The sequence below is a fragment of the Embiotoca jacksoni genome, unplaced genomic scaffold (assembly GCF_022577435.1).
Source record: "Embiotoca jacksoni isolate LCO1_2020_lvr unplaced genomic scaffold, fEmbJac1.0.p SCAF_37, whole genome shotgun sequence".
Taxonomy (NCBI): Eukaryota; Metazoa; Chordata; class Actinopteri; family Embiotocidae; genus Embiotoca; species Embiotoca jacksoni.
This window is the reverse complement of record NW_027185389.1, coordinates 1,178,619-1,191,396: the sequence shown is the minus strand read 5'-3', so window position 1 is coordinate 1,191,396 and position 12,778 is coordinate 1,178,619. Positions and strand designations below refer to the sequence as shown.

Here is a 12,778-nt window from a genome sequence, read left to right as displayed (position 1 = left end):
GTATAAAGCAGAACTAAATAGATCTAAGGACTCTCTTTAGAAAATGCAATAGTTGTTATTTTTGAGCAAATAAAAAGTAAAAGTTTTGGTTGCCGTCAATAAAGTTTAGAGTTTCTGTCTTGACTCATACAAGGTTGACATGATCAAAACTTAAACCAGCAAATCAAATGCAGAATAAAAAGTCAAGGGGGAAGCATCCTTCCAAAATGAAGGACATTTACAGAGTTTATCCGGAGTAATTAATTTTGAATTCAAAGCAAATAGGAGAAGGTGGAATGTTGTTTAACGTGAATGCCAAATAAGCATTTGTTTTAACTCGCCCACATTGGAGTCTTACTTTTTACTGCCATCTAGTGAGCAGCCAATGTCTTTTTCATTGTTCTCATCCCGTCCTCTCGATTCCTTTTTCAAAGACTAATGATGGATTAATTCATATTTTTTTATTTAATTCTCTGATTATTACAGTATTGTTCAGAATTTTTTTTATCTTTCCCACTTTGCATATATTCAGTGACGCGGAGGAAATGTAATTATATAGCCTGCTGTGCATTAATGAGAATTCGATGTGCAGATTGACAATCTCGACTTTATGAATGTGAACTCGTGATGTTTGAGGTGCCAAGAAGCCCCCCGGAGACGTGTGGGCTGACGTGCTATGAAAGGAAAGTCATTTCACTTTTACTAAACTCCAAGTTGACAAAAGTAGAAAAAAATATTTAAAAAATTGTTGAATGTTTGTTGTGTAAAGGAACACTATGTGTCAATGTTGCTCAATTTTGATAGAATTACACTGATGCAGGTCTGTTGTTTATGCTGGCTTTGCTCTGCAGGCAATTTTGATAAAACACGGTCGAATGGTGCATGTGTGCTTTTTTTTTCTCTCTCGTGATGTGACGTTGTTTTGTTTGTTTTGAATCACAGCTGAGTGCCCTGCAGCCCCCAGCCGGCCGTGCTCTGCCTGACCCGACAGGATCACGCAACGCTGTTGGTATATGTCTGCACATTGGAAAGACACTCAGTGCTTTCAGTCAGCGATGGTTCTGGTGAAGGAACAGACCACCTGTACATCACAGGACTCATCATAGTGCCGGGGATCATGACAATCAAAACACTGTGCCAAAATGAGGGAGGGAAATGTGCATGCAGATATTTGTGTCATAGCAATACAATGTCCATTTTTTTTTTTTCCAGCATTGCTGCCACAAAAATCTAAACTTTATTTTCAGCCACCTAGGGACAGGACTTTTTGCGAATTAGTTTTATTGTGTTACTAAATTCTGAGCGTAATCTAACATTCAGATTTTTCATGTATGAAAATTATAAAATGAGAAAATAAAAAGAGCATAATGTCAATAATAGTAAAGCAAGTACTTGATGCAAATAAATATAAACCTATAGCCATAAAAAATTAAAAGTAATATCCAAAACGATATGCATACTCCTATTACCAATAATAACAATAATAACAATAATAAAAATAATAATAATACAATTCTTCATTTTAATTTATATTTATTTTGGTGAAACAGTGAGTTTACTGGACATTTATTTTTTTCTGTCAAGAGAATTAAAAACGATCAGTGGGCGTGGCTTAACGTCATGACGTTTACGGTTTACGTAAACCGTTCGGCGCAAAAAATTCAAACGCCGAACAGGAAGAACAACTCCATCTTTCTCTGTTCTCGGATGTTGTATTAGAAAATATAGCAACTGCCAGTGAGGCGGCGTCGGATTTTCGAGATTTCGAGGTAAATTGAGCGAACTGAGCAGCTCTCGTGGTCAAGTTAAGTCAACAATGACCGTTCGTAGCCGAAGCCGGCGTTGTTGTGCTAACTCGCGTGTAAAGTTAGCCCCGTTAGCAGGCGGGCTAACGACCTGTCCGCGTTTGTTTTGGTCCGGTTCGACACGCGGCAGCTCGCACGGGTCAGTTTGGTCGAGCACGGTGCGCCGAGGCGGACGTTTGCTTTCTCAAATCGCCCGCTGACAGGCCGGTTTTAACGCTACGTGACGGAAGTGCTTTTGTTTACGTGTGATCGGGACTCGAGCTGAGCGAGGCTCGTTTGACTCGAGTTAACGGGACTCGAGTGAAGGAGAACTTTGAGGATCTCCGTCCGCAAACATCACCACGGTGGTGTCGTTCATCTTTTTAAAAGGTCTACCGGTGAAGAACGAGAGAACTCGTCCTAAACAGGAAAGTGTGAACACGCGTTTTTCGTGCAGCCTTTGGCATTTTTTTTAATTTATTTTTCCACCCCAAACTGTTTGTTTACGTTTGAATAAATACTCTTAATGTGTCTGCTTCAGCTTGACTTGTGAAACTTGGTATCTCAGTTGTGTCTGGGACTGAAAACCACCTGATGTGAACATCTGCGAGGCTGCATGCTGCTCCTGAAGAATTGATTTCCAGTCTCATGTACAAACCCCCCCAAACTTTTTATCTTTTCAGTGAATCCTGTGTAACTTTGAAAAAATGTTATCCAGTCAAAAAAAGTCATACTGTAGTATGTCGTCTAAAATATGAAGAAGAAAAAGAGTAAAATATTGTACAAATACATATTTCATCTTTATCTCTCAAAGCTTTGAAGTATGATATCCAGCTATGTATCTTGAAGGTGACATGTTTTTTTTATTTTCCTCTCCGTCTCCAGCTACGATGAGTACAGCGTCCACACCGATGTCCCATGTGCGTCAAAAGTGGACGTCGTCCGCTTTGAAGAACAAGGGTATGTCCCCCGCAGCCTGCAGCACCCCGCTGCTGGCGGCCTTCCCCGGCAACGACGATGAACGGGAGCGTCGCCAGCGCAGGAGGTCAAGGGTCATCGACCTGCAATCCGCCAACGATTCCTCCTTCAACGACTCCGCGTCCCACAGGTAAACCTGCAGAGACAAAGGTTTTACAAAAGTAGCTTCTTCTTTTTTTAACCGTGTTTTTGTGGTTTTTTCTGATCTTTGCTCATAATCTGTCGCGTATTGCTTGACATGTGATTTTGAATCACGGCTATTGACGAACAATATCGATACGCCCGGCTGTCGCATATATATCGATGGCTTAAAGACAATCCCGTATTTGTACGCAGCGCCGTGGGGACTCCCGCCGCCGTGCCCAAGCTGTCAAACGCGCAGATCTCCGAGCATTACTCCACCTGCATAAAACTCTCCACTGAGAATGTAAGTACACGTGAACTGTGTGCACGCATTCATAGTGTCTGGATCACAGAGAAATCAGATTTATGATGGATGTGATAATGCTTGTTCTCCTTTTCCTCTTTAGAGATAACCGCTCTTTTCCATTTTCTATGTTTTTAATGCAGTTATCTTTTTTTTTTTGGCAGAAAATCACCACCAAAAATGCCTTTGGTCTTCATCTGATTGATTACATGGCTGATATCCTCAAACAGAAGGATTCTGAGCTCACTAACTTCAAGGTATGTTTTCTTGTTGTTGTTTTTTTTTTATCCATTTTATGATAACTCATTTTGAATAACTCCTCTGGTTTCCCCGAAAGTTTTTGAACTTTTGAGAAATCTGTTGAAGTTCAGATTTTGTGTCTGGCATAAACAATGTGTGACCGATGTCTGAAAGACTTCCTTTTTTTTAATACATTTTTTTTTTATGTTTGAATCAGATAGGTGATAATCTTGAAGTTGATTTACTTTGAAGAATAAAATAATAAGAATAAAAGCTGCAGACACACCATCACAAAGGTCTGAAAGGACTGTGATTACATCTTTAAAATATGAAAATTTTTCTTCAAGGCGAGTGCTGCACGTGGTGTGTTTTTCAATTCGGTTTGTGTAATATTTGCATCTTTTGTTTCTTGTGTGTGTCCCGAAGGTGGCCGCCGGCACGCTGGATGCCAGTACGAAGATCTACGCCGTGAGAGTGGATGCCGTTCACGCCGATGCCTACAGGGTGCTGGGTGGTCTGGGTGCTGAGACCAAACCCGGAGAGGGTGAGAGCCTCCTCGACTCGGCTGGATTAATATTGAAATACAGCAAAATCCTCCGCAGCCGGGGCTGTAAAACTCTGGCGGTCCGGCGTCGCTCGGATATTTGAAACGTTCTCCCTTTTTTCCGTAGACCACGGTTCTAAACGGGCGGACGGAGACGATGAAGGCGAGGTGACCGCCAAGCAGCCGAAGAAGAAGAGGCCTCCGAAGAGGACTGTGGAGCAGAACCTGAGCAACATCAACGGTGCTGATTCTGAGAGGAAGTGCGAGGTACGTTGGGATCTTTGTGTTTTTTTGTAGTCATAAAAAGCGTGATTTGCATATTATTACTATTTACTATATGCTGTGTCAGCGATTCATGTCGAGAGCCGCTGCGTCCACACGAAGCTTTTTGAGGAACCCAGGAGCTGAACTTGTGTTTTGATATTTATTTTTTCATTCTAATATTTATTTAAATCCTGACTTGAACTCAGAGAAAGGTTCGTTTTGCCCGCACTTAAGTACAGAGGTCACTTTGCTTAACTTTGATGGACGACGTCTCTGCAGTTTGAGCGTATCGTTCCCTTAAAGTATTTTTAATCCTCTTATTGCTGCTGAATGTCGGGCTGATGACTGATAAGTTTAAGTGCGATACGGATCAATTATTAGACACGGATCACTGAGCTTTTATCTGAGAAGATGCTTTGTGAGATTTCTGTTTTTTTTCTCCTTTGTTCTGATTGGATTTTTGATTTGATTTATTTTTTGCACAAATCTAAAAACACACAAGATTTTACAAGATAAAAAAAATATGCTGCGCAGTTCAGGGAGAAGCAGGAGTGCAACCACAGCAAAATAATAAAGTCAGTATAAAAGCAAAAATATAGAAGTGTGGCGATGGATGAGTGTAAATGCGTATGTTGCAGTTAAAAAAATAAACGGCAGTTAAATGTTTTTTAAAGCACCTTGTAAAGCGTTTTTATGGAGGATCAGCTTTTTTTTTAATGAGGTGGAAGAAGCCATAATTTGGTTCCCCTACATCGTATTGAAAATCGACCTCTGCGGGAGAGAAATGTCCATTACGATGACATCACCCGGCCCTCTCGACCAACACACAGAAAGGATATTTTGCTCAGCCTGTTTTAAGTTCACATCGAGGTCACGGTGCTAAATTCTGCTCCAGGTGGACCCCGTGTTTCACCGGATGGCCTCGTCCTTCGACGAGAGCAGCACGGCCGGCGTCTTCCTGCCGGTTCTCTTCAGCGAGAGCAGTCGCTGCGAGCTGCTGTTTCCCTCCTACATGAACCTGCTGCAGTCCAGACCCTCCTACTCTCCTCCACCTCCACAGGGCGTCTCAGCATCCCCGTTCATGGGTAAAAAAAATAAAGAAATGAGCTGAATGTTTCTCTGAACTTTGTGTGTCATCATCGGCGGAGCTGCTAAAACCCCCGTCTCTCTCTTTTTCTGCGTTGTGTTTTCTGACAGCCGGACTGCAGCGTTCCCAGGAGAAAAGCTCCATCTGCCCCTCGCTGCAGGACTTCTCCTTCACTAGCTGGAACCCCGAGCAGGTCAGACAAACCACCAAACCTAAAAAAAAAAATTAAGCATTCACGTGAAATTCTTTCATATTTATGATATCAGGTGATCGTTTTAGGTGACAGAAAATTATCTGCTGTGTTGCGTTTTCTCTTAACGTTATAATATGACAGAGTGGTTTTAAAACTCCGCTTAGTGCGTCATCCTCTTGACCTCCCGTGGTGAGCAGTGGCAGAGACAGAAAAAGCTTGTTTCACGCGGTGGTTTTCAGCGCGTGCTTTAGGAACGGGAGATTTATTCTCGCGTGTGGAGATGTAAGATTCAGCCAATCATCTTCACTCGGTGTCAAAAGCACTGTGATTCGGTGACGGGGTCTCACGTCCTGCAGGTCTCACTTGTTAAACCGTCTGGATTGATTTTGTTCATAATTTATTCTCGGCAACATTTTACCATACAAATGCACTGTACGCTGCCATTTTAGCTTCAAAAGTCATTACATAGGCTTGGAAAAGTACTGCGAGTCTGTATTTAGGATTCCTCTTTAAAAAAAAAAAAAAAAAACTCAAAAGTTAGATCTTAAATTTCACTTCCAAAAGTCTTCATTTTGTAGTCGCTGACTCTAAAAGCTGCCGGAAACCAAGTGATGCGTCTCCTGTTAAAACGTGCACCTCGTCGTGATATTTCCGAACACCGCGCGCCTTCTTTCAGACAACGAATCAGCTCCTGGAGAAGATGAACCAGGGCGAACACGTGTTCGACGTGCACGCCGAGCCCGAGCCGGAGGAAGACGACGGCCCCGACTTCGACGCCGACTACGAGGAGGGATCGGGTGACTACGAGGAGGGATCCAAGGAGCACAGGGATCGATGCGAGGCCTCGGGCTCCGGCAAAGGAAGGCAAGAACTCCGCTGACCTTTTTTTCTCCGTTTTCTTATTCATTAATTTTTTTTATATAGCATATAATTACAAATAACTATCATCGCCACAAAATGAGCTAATAAACGAGTGATGTGTGTGTGTGTGCATGTTTTTATATCCCGGTCTGAACCAAAAATGTAATTTGTCACTGTGGGGACCAACTTTGACGTCCCCAGAGGGTCCAGACTGCTTTTGGAGGGCTAAAACTTGTTCTTGGGGAGGTTTTAGGGGAACGGGCTGGTGAAACAAACGTGCGTGTTGTCTGGTTTGAATTGTTTCTCGTGATGATCGTACAGGGACGTGATTCCCATCGGAGGCGGAGACATCACCACCATGTGTCTGCAGCTGTCCTCTCAGCCCAGGGAGTACTCGTACTTCAGCCCCAGGACCATGGCCACCTGGGCCGGACCGGGATACTGGCAGTTCAAACCAAAGCACAAGTGTGAGTGAAATTAACGCTAAACGATAAGAGCGTCCCTATTTAAAACGATACCAGAAATGTTGCAGAAGTGCATCAGAAATGGACCGAGTTTGTGAGGCTGTCTCATTTTGTCCCAACGGCCGAGATGACTTTCTAATAGTTGACCTCCCCTACTGAACAATAATGATCTGTCTCATCTCTCCGCCTCTTTCTTTGTTTTTGTTTTTTTACGTACTTAATGTCATATAGTGGATCATTTGCCTGACAAGGAGACGCGGAAGAGGAAACCCAAAAAGACCTTTGAAATCGACTTCAGTGACGATGTCAACTTTGACACATACTTCCGCACCACAAGGGTAAAAAAAAAACCCATTTTTGACACTCTTTCCAAATACAACTTCCCTCTTCTTAAACTCTCTAAAATGTAAAGTATTATTATTATAAAGTATTAGGTTGCGCTGCCCGTGTTAACCACGCTTATAATCATTTTTAAAAGGACTATTAGTGTAATGGGACCAAAAAAGTCACTTTAGAATTGATTTTCCACATAATCAACAAAATGTATCGTGTCTTTGTTGACAGCTCTAACTTCCTGAAATAGTTCATAACGATAACATTCATCACATCCATCTCGTATTTTAGAACATTTGACTGATCTATATTTTTGTCAGCAGAATTCGTGACGCTTTTATTTTGAAATGTAACTCTGGCAGGGTTGGTTTTTTTTCCCCTACAGGCAGGTTTTATGTTCCACATTTCAGTCCGATGCTTTGACACCTAACGACAGAGTCAGAGGTGATCCGTCTCCGCGTGTTTAATCCATTAATAAATATGGAGGTATTAAGGCCGTAAGGTGCCCCCTTTTGTTTTTGTGTGTGTGTGTGTGTGTGTGTGTGTGTGTGTGTGTGGTAGCCATGGCAACACGGGATCCATGCAGCACTTGTGGGCACTCATTTTGATGCAGCCGGTGTCGCGGTTAAAGCGTCTGGAAATCTTTTTATGTCTCTGCTCGGGCAGCGCGGTTGATAAAGCGCAGCTGGATTTAATGCAGCGTTCATGCCGGCTCGCTCATATTGTCAAGTTGCACTTTCTGACCATTAAACGATCAGTTTGTTCAGAATAGATGAAGATACAGGATCAGCGTGAGCACGTCTCTCATGTCCTCAACCATGTGGGTGTTCTGGACCTGACAGCATTTCAGAATTTAAACTGGTCAGACATAACTACCTTTATTTTAATTTGTATTTATTTATTTTGTTTTGAATCATCTCTCATAAATATTCCAGGACATTTGCTCATCCGAGTACCGGATCTTGATGCTGCCTTTGAGACGCATGATGACACAACAAGCTCTAATAACTATGTTCACTCGTCGAATGAACGTCTGTAGGAGGCCTGTCGACTCTGCACGTGTCCGACACAAGCGGCAATTAACAGCGACGTCACCCGTTGGTTTGAAAACGGCCGTTATGAAGCCTCGAGAATTTGTCCGCCGCCATCTTGCGAGTTCGGAGCGGTTTGGAGCAGGAAGTGACCATATTTGGGCGTGTGTGTGTGTGTGTGGGGGGGGGGGGGGGGGGGTCTGACTCGATCTGATTGGAAACCAGACGATACTACATCCCGCCCACCGATAGTTGTAACCTGACTGCGCCACAGGCCTGTCAATCAAACAGACACGCCCCCAAAAACACAGTGAATTTAGCGAATGACATACAGGAAAGTTGTGTTAAAAAAAATTTATCGACTGAGAATTTGATGCGAGAAGTTGAATGGGGGTCAATGCAAACCGTCGCTTTTTGGGGCCGGCCCTCTAGTGGCGCTCGGTGGTATCGCAGCTTAAGGCGCTTCCGCGTCGGCCTCATTTTCCAAAGCCGGAAGCTACGTCCACTTTTATATACAAGTCTACGATACGACCCGAGTCTTAACGTCGTCTGCTTTCCCTTCGCAGGCTGCCACCACGAACACCAAGTCTGCGCTCAATGCCAGCAATAAGAAAACAAATCTCCCGGCAGACTTCCAGTTTCCCCCGGAGACGCTCTCCCAGCTCAGCCTCAAACCCTCCAGCACGGTGAGGCTTCTCTCATCACGGTTGAAACGGGCTTCTCTGCACATCTTCCAGAAAATTACAGCATCAAACTTACAAAAGAACAAAAAGGAAACTTGACACAACGCCATCAGAAAAATGTCCAGCAAACACTACTTGTGCAAAACAATACACACACTCATCTGATTTTTTATTCTAAATCTCACAAGTAAGAGACGTGCTACAGTCACCGTATAATTCAAAGGATATATTTGGTTTTGTTTGACTCCAGTTGAGTAAAGAAGGCCAGAAGAGGCTGTCTGGAGAGCTCGGCGAAGGCATCGGAGATTACGACTACGACAACGCCAACGACACGGCCAACTTCTGTCCGGGTCTTCAGGTCTGAAACCAACCTCTCGCACCACCTTTTGATTTTAATGCAATTTTGTTTTTGTTTTTTTTACTCTATTTTAACAAACTTTTTTTTTTATTGTTATTATTGAGGGATAAGTGGAAGGTGATACCACCTTTAAGATTATACCATATTTCAGTTAGCGTGGTCGGACTAATGCAGGATGGTCCTGTATTCTGTCTGTCTGGTGGATTCGCACCATGTTTTGGAGGAGAAAACTTTAGATGTTAAATCTTTTTTTTTTTTTTTTTTTTTTTTTTCAACTAACGAGAGACATTGGTGCAAACGGACCAATCATATCCCACCATACTACTAAAAAATAAAAACTAATAGAAAGTAATACAGATTATATTAAATGACGATGACCTCAGCCTGGTTTAGATTTTGCCCTGCATGACTTTTTCCCAACTTCTATCCAATCAAAAGGTTGAACGTTTCCAGCTAATTGATTGTTCTGCTCTTGATTAATTACTTTAAAAACAACCTGAAGACCGATCAGTCACAGTTGCACTGTAGAAGCAGCTAAAAAGAAGTGAGAACTCCTTAATCTCTTGAGGAATGAGACGCAGATTGTCATGAAAGCAAAGACTGACTAGAAACCACATCCATTTTTTTCTTTTTCCGGCATCTTGTCCTCCGTCTCAGGGAGGCGACAGTGATGACGACGTCGAAGGCTTCGCCGGTTCGGACGACGCGCACCCTTCAGGTGACGGCGTAGCTCCGCCCTCGCAAGATCTGGAGGGCGTGTCCACCTACGGGGAGGAGGACCTGGTGCCCGAACCGTACAGGGTGAGTCAACGGGACTGCGTTGGGAAGCGTCTCTCTTCGTGCACACGCTTACGATCGTCTTTGTTTGTTTGCGTTCAGGTCAACAAGATCGAGATCAACTACGCCAAGACGGCGAAGAAAATGGACATGAAGAGGCTCAAGACCAGCATGTGGACTCTCCTGACCGACAGCCCCGAGAAACCAACGGAGGTAAATCACTCTGCACCGAGACTCTCGTCCGCAGGAAGTAACGCGTGATGGCAAATGAATCGGTTTTTAGTTGTTGTTGTTTTTGTTTTTTAAGCCTCTTGGAGACGCGTCGACCGGCAGACGGTCGGGTTGATTCATTTTCCATCCCTTTCATGTTTTTCCAGCAGGTGGCGGAGACCGTGGAGAAATCCGAAGTGTGCGGCGAGAAAGTCTTCAGTCAGACCACGAAAACGCTGCTTCAAAGGTACCGGCGGGGAGACCAAAAAAACTCCCGTTGTGACGCCGCGATAACGCACATAAAGCACTCGCCACATGCAAATGCATCAAATCTGTGCAGGCTACATTTGTTGTTGTCTATTTGTTGGTGTCAAGAATCAGATATGGAAGTGCAGAAGGGAGCGTTTACCTCCAAAACACCCATATTCACGTGAAGAATAATGTCCACCTACACATTCGCCTCGATTTACATCACATCAGAGCAACTATTCGAATTTAAAAACTTCTGCTTCCACAAAGGTTGAAACTTCGTGAAATTTGAATGTTTTCAAAAAGCTTTTTTGGGCACTAAAGCTTCGAACTGCCGTGCAGTTTAGACGCGTCATTCAGCTTTTTGAATTAGTTCAAAGTGAATGTTCTTTACACCATCTCATCGAAACACAGATTCACTCATTGTGTCTTCCTCTTTTCAATTTCCAACTTCTGGTCACTGAGCGTGTAATTGGTTTCCAACTCTTAACAGTTAATAAACTTTCTGCTGATTTATAATCTCTTTTTTTTTTGTTTTTAAGGATGAGATAACATTTTAATCTTAAACCCTTTCTGCGTCTTTGCGGCGCTGCAGATTGCCCAACACGATGGCTCAGAACCTGTCGGTGCCGCTGGCGTTCGTCGCTCTGCTTCATCTCGCCAACGAAAAGGTCGGTGTCGTTTCCCGCAGAAGTTGAGGAATAAACATTTTGAAGTTGAATAGTATTAGTTCAACAAATATTTATTTTGTTGCCGAGTCAGCAGCCAGTTAGCTCAGGATAAAGACTGGAAACAGGGAAATAGACTCGGTTCTCCCTTTTCTAAGATGGCAATAAAATACCGATCAGTTCCTTGATCGGCGCCTTCCTGCTGGTTGCTTGGCAACCGCTACCCAACCAGGAAAAAGTACACATCGTTTAAACACCCCAGCAAAATCGTTAATCATCTCTTTTTTATATATATATATATAGTTGCACTTGTGTACAAATCAAACAAACTACATTAAAATAATTAATTAGTGAACTAGAAAACTGGAACTAAGAAAAGCTGCTGTTTGATCTTCTCATCTAACTTTCCAAAAAAAAAGGTCAATCAGCAAAAAAAAAATTTAATGTCAAACTCCATATTTTATTTTTTGTAATTTTTTTTTTATCTGGTTTGTTTTTGTTTAACATCAAACTTGATATGAAAAAAATGAAACTCTGTTTTTGTAGTTTATTATTTCAAGTCCAATTTGACAGGTGACAACAAATCATTTCTAAATAGTCACTTTTTTTTTTTTCTTTGATTCTGGTGCAAGTTTTATCTATATTTTTTATATATATATATATAAAAATATATTTATATATGATTAAATAATAACTATAGCGTACCGATATATCAGTTTCCTGTGGATGTGACATAACATACCAACATTTTGAAAAGAAATTAAGGGTTTTTGAAGCAGAAATTTAGTCATTCAATATTTAATTTTTACAGAGTTATACATCTCTTACAAATTTTGAGTTGTATTATATAATATCTCGTCGTTTTCTTGACAGAATTTGGAGCTGGTGAAGGTGGACGACATGTCGGATATCATCATCAGACAAGGCCATTAAGAAGAAATGAAAGACGGGAATCTGTACGCAGAATCTCTGCTATTCGTTCTCTACGTTTTCATAACTTTACTTTGTACATCTAATGTTTCTCTGTGAAGCTCTCCTGTTACTATTTCTGATCCTTTTTTTAAAAAACATTTTTATCTTAGGAACTGTGCAAAAGTGGAATCTGTTTTTATCCCTTCTACTATTAGAATAATGTGTCTTATTTTGTACGACTGATCCCTATCCAGCGTGTAGATAATTTAACTGCTCGACCACAAAAAAAAAAAAAAAAAAAAGATGTATATTGTCAAAAGAAATAAAAAGCCGTTTCTTTTTTTTCTAAAATGCCCGTGCAGAGGTTAATTCCTACGGACGGTCTTCTTAGCACACTTTCAAAACGCCTGCCAGGCAGATTGTTGTTTTTTTTTTTTTTTTTTGTCGAATGGACGTAATGGCTGTGATTTATTTTTAGCTGGCTGTGATTCGGGGCAGCCTGCAGCGGCTCTCGGACACAATGGTGGATTAATGAACAGCGCTCGGGCCTCCGTAGCAGGGAGGCGAAACCGGTCAGTCGGGGTTGATGATGATGATGATGCTGCTGCTGCTGGCAGGTTGGGACGCAGTGTGACAACTGCAGGACGGAGGGGGGGAGGGGGGGAGACTCAGTGAGCCGAGACGGGCTCGAGTTTAACTCCCGAGGGCTGTAGAGGGCTGGTTAAATGTCATCTAT

The 12,778-nt window shown here is 42.4% G+C and overlaps 1 protein-coding gene across 4 annotated transcripts; it reads left to right on the top strand.

Moving 5' to 3' along the window:
* The first annotated feature begins 920 nt into the window (after window positions 1-920).
* On the top strand, window positions 921-12,627 carry ncaph (non-SMC condensin I complex, subunit H). Of its 4 annotated transcripts, none has more exons than XM_069166167.1 (18): window positions 921-988; window positions 2,649-2,871; window positions 3,078-3,168; window positions 3,333-3,425; window positions 3,835-3,952; window positions 4,080-4,219; window positions 5,112-5,301; window positions 5,414-5,496; window positions 6,173-6,360; window positions 6,679-6,824; window positions 7,053-7,159; window positions 8,752-8,871; window positions 9,119-9,226; window positions 9,884-10,027; window positions 10,106-10,216; window positions 10,381-10,460; window positions 11,058-11,133; window positions 12,004-12,626. In XM_069166167.1, the coding sequence occupies exons 2-18, from the start codon at window positions 2,654-2,656 to the stop codon at window positions 12,061-12,063; spliced, it is 2,073 nt and encodes a 690-aa protein (XP_069022268.1). In that variant the 5' UTR covers window positions 921-988; window positions 2,649-2,653; the 3' UTR covers window positions 12,064-12,626. The 4 variants fall into 4 exon arrangements, with proteins under 4 accessions (XP_069022268.1, XP_069022267.1, XP_069022266.1 ...); XM_069166166.1 differs by lacking the exon at window positions 921-988 and adding an exon at window positions 1,654-1,748; XM_069166165.1 differs by lacking the exon at window positions 921-988 and having other exon boundaries at window positions 1,825-2,871; window positions 10,384-10,460; window positions 12,004-12,627.
* The last annotated feature ends 151 nt before the right edge of the window (window positions 12,628-12,778 follow it).

Bases quoted from the DNA above. Each gene is read 5' to 3' on its own strand.
- ncaph (XM_069166164.1), top strand. From the start codon at position 2,600: ATGTATCTTGAAGGTGACATGTTTTTTTTATTTTCCTCTCCGTCTCCA. The intron at 5,302-5,413 runs GTAAAAAAAATA...GTTTTCTGACAG, and splicing joins CTCAGCATCCCCGTTCATGG to CCGGACTGCAGCGTTCCCAG. The intron at 9,227-9,883 runs GTCTGAAACCAA...CCTCCGTCTCAG, and splicing joins ACTTCTGTCCGGGTCTTCAG to GGAGGCGACAGTGATGACGA.